Source organism: Lolium rigidum, unplaced genomic scaffold (genome assembly GCF_022539505.1).
Source record: "Lolium rigidum isolate FL_2022 unplaced genomic scaffold, APGP_CSIRO_Lrig_0.1 contig_1705_1, whole genome shotgun sequence".
Taxonomy (NCBI): domain Eukaryota; kingdom Viridiplantae; phylum Streptophyta; class Magnoliopsida; order Poales; family Poaceae; genus Lolium; species Lolium rigidum.
In genome coordinates this window covers 72664-84569 of record NW_025899900.1, presented here as the reverse complement: position 1 = coordinate 84569, position 11906 = coordinate 72664, and the positions used below count along the sequence as shown (strand labels likewise).

General features: G+C 41.9%; 1 protein-coding gene across 1 annotated transcript; it reads right to left on the bottom strand.

Annotated features, from left to right (window-relative positions):
* Positions 1–3970: 3970 nt before the first annotated feature.
* On the bottom strand, positions 3971–11229 carry LOC124680442 (nicotinate phosphoribosyltransferase 1-like). The gene is made up of 15 exons (XM_047215500.1): positions 11072–11229; positions 10261–10405; positions 9745–9864; positions 9520–9654; positions 9380–9441; positions 8934–9009; positions 8105–8206; positions 7256–7372; positions 6856–6914; positions 6102–6276; positions 5591–5725; positions 5396–5494; positions 5136–5244; positions 4527–4639; positions 3971–4431 (listed from the first exon to the last, which is right to left on the bottom strand). The coding sequence occupies exons 1-15, from the start codon at positions 11212–11214 to the stop codon at positions 4354–4356; spliced, it is 1668 nt and encodes a 555-aa protein (XP_047071456.1). The 5' UTR covers positions 11215–11229; the 3' UTR covers positions 3971–4353.
* Between the last annotated feature and the right edge of the window lie 677 nt (positions 11230–11906).

Sequence of the window (11906 nt, the reverse complement as noted above, 5' to 3'; positions counted from 1 at the left end):
AGCTTGCCATAGGTGGCCATGAGGAGAAGCCCTTTCTACATGAGTACGGTCTCTCTGCAGATCGAGCATGATGGTGATGGCTTGACGAATGTTAACGCTGTGGATCTGGAAGAAGAGGGGTAGCGGGTGGGCAACATGAGGATGTGGGACAAGCTCATGGGAGAGAGTAGTGACTTGAACCGTGGGGCAGCCATGCCCCCAGCAGTGCCTTCCCTAGATGACATGACTGGGTCATGATTCTGATACCGTGATAGAGATATTTAGTGTGCATTGCAATATCAGCTGCAGTGATTGGTTGTATTCATCTTTGTAGGGCTCAATATATACATACATGGTGGGAGAGAGAGGATTAGACGCACACATGCACTAACAAACTAAGGTTACAAATCTTAGCTGGGTGGATTGTGGACACATGACTGCATGGATAGCTGATGATGCTGGAATCTTGCAGAATAAGTCTTCAGTCTAACAGCATTGTCTCCTTTTTTATGTATAAATTATCTTTCAATTTTTTGCTTGCTGATGAATGTTTTGTTCAACAGATTATGCTTAAATTACGAGAGGAAAGTATTAAGCATGCTGGGAGTCACTGGGAGTCACTAGCTATTTGTAGTGTTGGACTCTCATCTTTCTAACTTGCTGGAACTCTACTTTTTCAGGTTAAGCTGGTGACTAAGTTTACAGGTATTCTCCCCAAAATACAGCTTGAAATATGGCAGGTCAGTTAATTCCTTGTGTCTCTCCAGACTCCGTTGCATTGCAAATTTACTTTTGCAGATAGATATGTGCAGTGCATCCCAACAAACTTGCCAAGATTCAGAGCCGTTCTGAGTTGTCTAACAAATTTTAGTCAGACTTGCTCAACAGACACATATCTTAGCGCTAAAACAGTACTCCATCCATATCACAGTTAGTTAACATTTCGGATATGGCTTCAGCCTAACTTTTATAAATTTTGCTACGAATATCATTTTAATTATTTATATTGCAAATTTTGAAATCACATGTGCATAGATTTGTCTTGAAAATTACTTCTACAATCTTGTATTTTTCTTGGTGTTTATACTTATATCACAGTAGAAACTAGTGGTCAAAGTTACACTTAAAGTTTACGTGATACAGAGGGAGAGTATTTATCAAATTACAAATGTTTTTCGATATCCAATTACTACACAGGTGTATGAATGGTTTGATACATCTTCTATTGGTGAATCTGATGATGTCCGGTTTGATTATTTCTGCACAAAGGTGAGTCCTTCTGTCCTTATATTACATTTTGATAAGGCATTATGGAATTTAGCGCACTCAGATCATTTTCAGAACTATGACTCGTCTCTACAATACTTAGTTATCTGTTCGACTAAAAGGGGATCTGTTCTGAGGCTTCATTTTTATATGAAAATCTGCTTTTAGTCCTATGCCTATCTAGCAACTGTCTATATTAGGGCTATGTCGCAACAGGATATATCTCATTCAAGGCTCTGGTCTTTTGAGGGCAAGAAGATGATCTTGCTTGATGGCGAGAGACCCCACTTCTTCCACATATACAAGGTCATAACATCTAAAAAGGGCCCCGAGTACTTGTTCTGATGTGCTCTTGCTGTCGTTCATAAGCATGCGCTCTACTTCTAAAGATGCAGATCAAGGGAGGACATCATTTGGTCGTCTACTCATTGCCAGTGAGAAAGGATTTCTATCCGGAGGTGTCAAACTGGAAGTTTAGCTCAACTGAAAGTAACGTGCTAGACATAAATCTTTTCGTTTTTAGCTCAACTGGAAGTTGTTTTTGTATCTGAAAGTGTTTCTAGTGGATCATAGAGAAACGGTCACTTCTGTTGCTTTTTTCGCAGCAGAAGTGGCCTTTCATGTTGTCGGGGTTGAGGTGAATTCCACTTACCGCCCTACTTACCGTTCCCGGAGCATATGTAATTGTTGGCTGTCCGGCTGGACTGACGAACCTGTTTCATCAGCATTAGAACTGCATCCATCTTTTATTTGGGCCAACAATTGAGTGTAATAATTTATGGATATGACTAAACAAGTAGAGAAGAGGATGCCTGAGATTTTGATAAAAAAGAAGACCAAGCGTCCAAGTATCTTCCTCAATGTACATTCCCCCTGGATCATCATATATTGGTACAGAACGTATCAGTGAAAGCAATAGAATTCAGTGAATTATTCCAGAGCAGATACATAGATATGCCAAATATTAACCTGTTATATCATATATATAGATATTTCACACGTAGTGCATAGTCGTCAACCTCGATCGATCAAGAATTCCACCAACGAACATGAACGAGCGCATCCTCCCTGAGAAAAACAATAAGAAGAGAAAAAATGGCTAGCTACGGCAGAAAAACAGAATTAGGAGTAATGATCATCGAGTCTGCATCCTGAAGGAAAATGTTAATCATCGAAGTGCAGAATCTGGAAACCATTCCTCCATCTTCACCAGACCTCGGCGCTGGAGGGGCTGCGCACGTGGACCTTGGCGTACCTGTGGCACGACGCGCAGTGGAGGTTCCACATGCCGACGGACACCATGGACGACGCGTACCCGGCGCCGCAGTGCGCGCACAGCCCCGGGCACGGGAACCTCCTGCTTCCCCTGCGCGGCGGCGAGGGCGCGTCCCTGTCCGGCGTGTCCGCGCCGGCCGGAGGCGGTGTCGGCTCCCTTGCCCGCTCCCGGCACGGCATGCAGAGCTCCTCCTCGTCGCCGTCGGCAGCCGCGTAGAACTTCCGCCAGCAGTGGCCGCAGAGGCCGCCCCGGAACGCGCGCGGTGAACGGGCACGAGGCCTGCTCCTGCTGCCGCCGGCGCCGGCTTGCCGCCTCTCGGCCTCCTCGGGCGCCGGCGGCGGTGGTGAGCGGCGAGTGTGGTTACTACTAGGCCTCTCGGGGGAGCCGGAAGGCGCCGGGGGCGGCGTCGGGACGGGCCGCGGCTTGGCTCCGGCGGCGGAGGAACAGTGTGGGTGACGGACCGAGAGCGTCTTCCATGCTTCCTGGAGCAGCTTGAACGCACCTTCGGCGGCAACAGAGCCGTTCTTGTCGGGGTGCAGGACGAGACATAACCGCTTGTACCGGCGCTTGATGTCCTCGTGCGTGGCGCCGTGGATCGGCAGCGAGGTGCGGGCGCCGACGCTGAGGACGGCGTACCAGTTCCTGCCGCTGGCGCGGGACATGCCCGCGGCGGCGTGGACCTCGTAGGCGGCGACGGCGTGGTCGAGGCCGGTGAGAGGCGTCCGGCAGCGCGCCTTGGCCTCCCTCCCCGCCCGGAGCGCTCCGGCGATGTCACCGGCGAGGAAGCGCTGCTCGGCGAGCCTGTGTAGCCTCTCGGCCGGCTCGCTCGCGTTGCCGCACCTGCCACCAGCCGCCATGGTATTGGTATCGAAACCTCGCACAGGATCGAAACGAAACACACGCGCTTCGTGCCAACTTGCTCAGCATATATGGTGTCCCGCGAAGCTGAGTTCGAAACTGTTACGGTGTCCGAATCCGACTCATATCATACTGGAACGTACGATCAACACATCCAATCAGAATCAGTTTCCAAACTTCCAAAGCCTAATCTACGGAGTGCGTCGTTTTGAGGGACGGGATGTCAGTATCTATGGAGGAGACCCTTTTTTTAAAAATTGTAAAATGGACATTAGAAGTTTCGAAAAAACCTTAGATGTAGTAGATAATGACGATTTAAACTTGTATTCAAGAAATCAATGCAAAATATTAGGTATTCTGTGTAAAATTAAAAAAAAAATCTAGATCTATGAAGGGAATAGCGGAAATTTCGAAGCCTTCAGATTTGTCCGTATTTGTTATTTTTGTGTAGTCCGAATATAAATTAATTCACGTTGAGATTTTGCACAACAGTAGAGAATACGTCATTGTCAACATCTAGAAAAACAAAACTGATTTTTTTAAAACTTCAAAATGTTAAATGTTTTTTAAGGACTCGGTCCTAGGAGCCCATCCTCCAAAGTAACCTTTTCTAATATACGACACTACATGCATACACCAGAGTAACTACAGGGACAGTTCGGACAGAGGTGATTTCCTCAGAATATATTACATTTCAGTTGTTTCATATCCTTACAAGAGTCATTTTTCTCTCTTTCGGCACACAGCTGCAAGGTTGCAGGTTATTGCAGATTTCCAAGTGCTCTGTTATCTAACTCAACACTGACTGTACTCCTGCGTGCTGTGTGTATAGAGCTTCTGAGCACTACATTTGTAAAGTTATATCCTCGTGTTCGACATACACAAAGAATCGTACATCGTAGAAGATACATATGCATTATTCATGAAAAGAAAACAAGTTCGTCAGTGCTTGACTGGATCGCGATTATCTTTCATCATTGCAGTTCGCCAACCGGAGCTTCATTGAGCCACAGGAAGTGGATGAAATCGTACAGCTGGGTGCTCACACTTACCTGATCAAGAGCACGCACGCAGCAAGAGGTGAGATTAAAATGTAAGGGGACATATATATTACTATTAGTATCATCTAGCTGAAGAGTAATCGAACCTTGTATGGTGTTGGATTCAGCTTCCTCAAATGGTCCGGCCTCATACGGAGCAGATCACGCATGCACCGGCTCCTATTTTCGTTGATGGACGTTAGCTCTTCCCTTTGCATGGCTTCACATGAGAATAGGATGAAGATTGGCATCAATATCCTTTTCGACTTGAGTACTTCGATGTGTTTCTCAAGCATTTATATAAAATGAGATTAAAGATTTAAGCTAAATATTTTTCAACTAATACTACACCAATATTACAACTGCATGGCACCAATGCTTATTAGCAGAAATCTTATTCTACATTGGTCGCAGCAATCGGTGGCATAATGCAGTGATTGCAACGCCAAGAAGTTATTTAGGCAATACCAGTATGCACAACTTACAACGATAAATTCATATTACTATGACATGGTAATCTGGCGATTGTCATGTTTGTTTAGGCACCTGATTTAGAAACTGCAACTATGCTGATGAATCAAAATAGTTGTAGGACTATAGCTGTCAGATCTGCGTGAATATACTTCACAAGACCTAGCATGACAAATGATGTATATATCCAGATCTAGTATTGAGATGTGTAAAATAGTAGAGGCTACTCAAGTGGATATACATACATGAATTTCCAGGCCAGTAGCACTTGAGCAACTCCTCAACATGCTGTGGAACAACATGAGCTCTCTTTGACTCAATGAAAGGGTGACGACACAGGATCCTCTCACCAACCTGTCAAGGAATGCAATAATGATCAAGCCCACAAGCATATACATATGTGCTAACTAATTATGAGTATGTATATGCTTGGCAGCACAGATTTGAAGCGGACAATTTCTTTTATGCAGCCTTACTGCTTATGTGTAACATGAATATTGTTTACCTTTGGGCTTGGCTCGTCTTGTCCGGTCATTATATCAACTAAAGGGTAACCTTCTTTTCCATACAACCTGTAGCACCGTTTTTTACATGGTATGGATACCTGGAGCGGGAAAATACACATTCAGTCATTATGGTGGAACAGATGTTTGCTAAAGCTATTTCTTTTTATTTGAAATGCTAATGAGTAGTAGTATACCTTTGTGACATCTTCAGAGAGTTTAATGCGAGGCTGTTTGTTGATTTCAACTAATTTGAATACACAACCAAGTGCTGCTTGAGCATAGCAAGTAACTAGGTAAGTGCCGATTCCAAATGAATCTACCTCATGGCCCTACACAGAATGTCAATAATCATGCAAGAAGCCATCAATCATAGTGAAGTGGTAAAAACATATCTTCTGAGCACATGCACATCCATCAAATTCATAGGCTTTGCATATCTGCACCGCAATGTTAAGAACCGGTATCAAAACTATACAGAATTCCATTAAGCAGATAAAAGCTCTCAAACTTAGCAACCAGGTGATACCAAGCATTTTGAAGCAAACCTTTAACTTCCTAGTAAGTCACAACTTATCAAGACCAGCTGGGTAAAGTTTACTCTTAATATTTACTAGAGAAATATAGAGACTAGTAATAGCTTGAATAGTGCGATTTTACCAAACATTTTTAGCAGCAAACAATCTAAACTTCTGAATTACAGCTTACCTGCTTGTTCAAGGCATCAATTGTTTCTTCATTGAGATCATTGCTTGCTGTAATATTTGTTTTTCCAAAGCCAACAACCCCAAATTCTTTTTCAATTGCACAGAAGAACTTGCGTGTCTCAATAGACAGATATGCCAAATCCCCAGAGTCTAGCCTAATTCCACCTGCCTTATACCTGAAATGAAAAGGGTTATAAGGCTAATGAATCAACAGTATATCGAAACTTCAGCTAAAGTATTCAAATGTGATAAGGAAGTCAAATACAGTCACTAGTCAGATCTATCAAGTAAAACCTTCTCATACATCATTTGTTTTTCAAATGCCAAAGCAGCTAATATGTTGCATGCAGATCTTTGCTCCTACAGTTCCGTAAGGCATGTAATTTAAAGTAATAATAAAAATATGTAATCAAGACACTAAAACAAAGGGCTGAGGGGCCACGGCCATATGTTGGTGATTCTGCTTATGCCCAAGATGCTTGTTCAAAAATCACCATGTTACATATCACAGCAAGGGTGCATGGTTAGTATCAAATGTTCACGATATGAGTCCAGTGCCAAACAAGTAAATAGTTAGGTGTGAACAATGTAGCTATTCCATTCATATGAACTCAAATGTGCAACTTTGTATGTATACAAGGGGAGATAAACTCAAACAAAACTAACTAGCACGTTTTGTGTTGTCAGCTACAGCTTCCCATGTAACAGAAGCAAGTTGGGCAATAAGAGAAGTATAAAGAAGAGCTGAGGCATACCCCATATCGTTGAGGGCTAAAGCAACAGCACAGAAGTTTGGCACTCCGCTTCTCATGACCTAGCAAAGATACATACTGAAACATCAACCATGTTCAATATATAAGTACAACCTGAGTTAATGCATTAGTTTTGTCAAGGTCAGTCCTACATTTGTCTTGGATAATATATTAAAGGTCAAAGGGACATTTTTTATTTGGCTTGGTTAATAATTTAGAACAGTTTTATGAACAGCAGATTTAACCATATATCATAGAAAATATGTTTTATAGTTTATTTGAAAAAATATATTACAGCGTCAACAATGTTAGTCAGCTTAAAGAAAACATCATTGAACAGACGAATATGTAGGCCATGCTATACAAAGCATGAGTATAATATTGCAGAGCAAAATTAACTAACATCGTATGTGTCCACCAAGGCCAGGAAGGCATTTGGAAATGCCAATGCATATGACGTGAATGCAGCCAACTCACTTTGATTTGTTTCGCCAAAGGTACCACGCAATGAGCTAGCATCCTGAAATAAAGCATGAATAGTTCAACATAACTTACTAACCATAAGTTCTATAGCAACAAGTTAAAGAGAAATTATGTTGCAACTTGCAAGGAAGAGAAACTTCATGCATAAGTACAAGTGAACACTTGTCCAAGCCACTTCTAACACAGGAGAAACGGTTAATTTAAATTAGTTGTCAAGACCACTGGGAAATATTTATAAGAAGTGTATCGTATTGGGGAGGGAACACTTCCAATTCATTAAAAAAATAGCTCGCTCTTACAAAAATGTATAGATACTATTTAGTCAGATAAAGCAAAATGATGTAATGCAGAACACTATTACAGCAAAATTAGTATGGTTACTCAAAGTATTGGATGAGGGTTGGAGTACTCAACTTGACCAAGATATCCAGAAAGGATTACTAAGACTATTTCTGATACGTAATTTGTATAAATTAAACTGTAAAGCTAGACTTTTCTGTTTAACAGTCAGCAGTGGTACATTAACAATGACAACTAGTCACCTCAAGTCCTCAACTTCAGCTAGGCACCTCTTATCTCTAATTCTAAAATGTTATTGAATTCTGTTCACTAAAGAGCATTTGAACTTCTGGTTAAGAAAAAGAGCATATGAAGAGGCAGTGTCAATCACAAGCAACAAACAATGTTTTAATTAACAAGCGGAAAAGTGTCTATAAGAGTTCAGTTACATGAGCAAAAGAGTTAACAAATAACTAGTGCTTTATCACACCTTAATCCTGATCAGCCAACTCTGCACCAGAGAGACAAAGTCTTCACATTTGTTCGAACCATCAGAACTAGAAAGTGCTTTGTCAATGATTTCATCAAGACCCTACAGCCAAACAATTCAATAGAAAAGAAGAACACTTGTATTAAACAGATATAGTTTTCACCTAACAAAAAATTAATGAAATCCAGAGTCAAAACAAATTAATGAAATAGTTGCAAGGTTCATGATGTAAAGCATACTGCATATTGTACTTTTCCCTTATGGGTTTCCTTTTTAAATGGCCAGCTCTACTGTGTCTTAGTAGGGTGAAAATTAAGCGACTTAGATTTTGCGCTTACTAGCCAGATGCTATGGTTTTCTATTTTATAAGCATAAACCTAGCTTCGCTCCAAGTATATACTTTTCTTTCACTATTTTACATTTGAATATCAATTTGGGAGAGCTTGGCTAACATAATCTAGATTGAAGAAAGATATGTGCCCATCTACATAGTTATTGGTTAAATGCAATTGGCCAAGAAATTTCGGCCCAAATAGACTATTTGGATGGATCATTTCTCAAAGTTTCAAATGGTAGGTGCAAACTGGAATTGCATGAGGTGAAAAGAGCGGAACTAGGGGGAAAAGCAACTTTGTGCTAGATGAATGATGATATACAAAATATATATTGGACACATTACTGAAGAAAATCAAGCCTATCCAAGCACAATAATTAGAACATAGCAGATGTTTTTTCCAGTACAAGAATGATGTTTCAAATATTAAACAGGAAAATTGAATAAGTCCCAAACACCAGCAATTTACAGGAAGACTTGAAAGTGACTACTAACCATGAAAGAGCTCACAAATGCATGTGAGTGAGTCCCACGTATTGGTATCCCAAACAACCTTCCTGCTGCAACATTGCTGCTCAGGTAGGAATGTCAGATCATTGCTTATTGTGACAAATGTGTCTTTGGATAAGCATTTACAGCCTTAGGTATAACTCAAAGTTGGTTCATGCGTTCAAATATTGAGTAAGAAGATTTATCATCCAATGATGGCTTAACATAGTTTTAAAATTGCATACTCCAGTTAAATAAACTATGTGATCCTAATGTAGACAGTTAATGATTGTTATCATCAGTAGCAGAGGAAACCCAAAAGCTTTATCGACAACCACGAGCACCCAGATAATAATCAACAAAACTATGACCTCTGAAGAAGTAATAAAAATGTTTGAAGCGGAAGACAATGTGCAGATGCATATTATGCTCATTGTGAAAGCAGACCAGACCTTGTAGCATCAAATCCTCCCATGTAAGAATATCTTGATGCGCTGATTCCACCATCAGGACCCTGATAGACAAGTCTTTATAAGTCCATGTAAAGGATAATGAATAAGAAGCAAAACAAATGATAAAAATTAAGACCCACTTGAGCCCGTCGAAGGCCAAATTCAAGTAAATTTTTTTCCTTCCCTGCTACAAGGCGGTGCCTTGCAGCATTTGTAGTAACCAATGAAGCATAGTTCACGAGAGTTAAAAATGGAGTTTCAAGAAGTTGGACAACCTGGGACAAAAAAGTGAAAGGCAAAAGTTAACAGAAAGGTGATATACGACAACAGTCGATGTTATTTGCTAACCAGCTCCTGGTACTTACCGCAACAGGCCCTTCGATTATCATCAGTGGAACCTTAGGAAACACAACAGAACCCTCAGGGATTGCATAAACCTCAACATCTGAGCAGTCAATCGAGCTGAGGTACTCAAAGAAACCATCCTATCAAAATAATAGGTACACAGTTTTAGTTGCAAGCAAAGCTGAAAATCGTATCTGGACAAGAAGTGAGTTACTTAAAGGAGAACTACATTATTTTTTGTGGTTTTGTTTGATGATAGGCATTTTGGGTGGTGGATTGGGTTCAGGGGCGTCCGGAAGGATATCCTTTATGCCCTGATCTTTCCACTTGCATGAGCATTCAACTCGATTAAATCCAATCATACATGAGCGTGATCTATTTTAAGTGCAGGTTTCCCATAAAATGGTCTACTCCCCCCGGCCCAAATTAATTGAAGCACATGGTACTATAATTAAAAATGGACATAGTAATGGCCTGCTACAACTAATTTGGGCCGGAGGGAATACATTATTTTTTTAGAAGATTGGCATTCCCACCTCACATGTAGGCAATGCAGCTCGCAAGAATCTGATTTCCTCTTCTTTGAGCTTGAAGTTGGCAATAAACCGTATGCACTCTTCAAGGCCACCAAAAATGGTGAACTCACCAGCGAAGGGGTTTTTCCGGAAGTACAGATCAAAGCTGAAAACAGTGTGGTTCACAGTAAATATCAACAATCAAAATAGCATATAATATTCAAGCAAGAAGACCGACAAGTAGCAGAACTACAACAGTAGAATACACTCTCATATTGGATAATTAGATCATATACTTGAAAGTAAACAATCTTGCAACCCTATAGTAAGTTTCAGGTAGGAAATGGTGTTAATTACGGATATTGTTATGCTCGATATAGCCTCCCAAAACCCAAAATAGTATGCTTCTAATGATTGCTTACTATTGCTTGGCTGTATTGATGGTACGTATGGTCGTATAAACAGTTGCAATATCTTATAAACAGTTGTGACCTCCTACGTCAGAGGAAAGTTTCGTGTCTAAATGAACAACTGCGATGTAAACAGTAGTACTCTATCCACCAAACAAATATTACACATAGGAACGCTTGTTAGTAAAATGAACTACACTTGGTCCCAATTTAGCCAGAAAAATCCCCCCAGCTTGAATCGTAGCACAGCACCTGAACTGGACCCTCTCCCTCCCTCCCTAACTGTTCCTAAATCAACACTCCAGCATCGCACATCGGAGGCTGACACCAACAAACGGCGCTATGACGAATCGAGAGGCGCACACGCACAATAAACAAACATAGAGAGCGCGGGAAGCTACAGCGGGGGTTAGGATTCTGACACGGCGCGGTCGAGGTGCTTGCCGGCCTTCCAGTAGGCGTAGGCCATGGAGAACTGGTAGAGGTCCGTGAGCAGGGGCGTGACCATCGGGTTCGTCGGCCGCGGCACCCCGCCGCCGCGCACGTCCCCGTTCGCCGCCGCCATGTTCCCGGGAGCGGCGGTGCTCGCGGGCCGGATCGGAGAGGAGAGCGCGGCGAGGCCGGCGGAGTGGAGCGGGTGGAGGAGGGAATCGGGTTCCCGGTGGCTGGACTGCGACGGGGAAACTGGAGTGTGGAGAAGGGAGCTGCGTGACACGTGGGTCGTGGGCTTTTTGGTAATGGATGAGCCGACAGTTATGCTGTGGTGTACCGCAGGCTGAGCATACAGGCCGGCCCGGAGCGTAGTGACGGTCGGCTGAGCCCACGGAAACTGGTTAGTGCTCAGCCCATATCCTATGTACACAAACCAAAATCGATAGCATCCAAATCGTACAACATTCAGTAATGTTCACCATTTAAACAAAATGCATACTCACGCTAAAAATGATCGGCACCATCGAAAAGGTTTTCTTAGGGAGAACCCGCAGAAGAGTTTCTCGCTGCAAAATTTATTTGTTATAAATATTTACAATGTTACAAATATGTGCAGGGAGAAATTAAGAATAAACAAAAAAAAAGATATGATTTAAAAACATTGAGTTGCACACAAAGACAAAAAAAAACACAGATATAAGTCATTCAGGGACATCAGAAGGTTGACCTTCACTTTGACGTTGTTTCAGATTTATAAAAAAATGTCTCAACTACCACTAATGTTAGGAGTCCTTGGAGTTCTATGAGTAATATATGAATAATTTA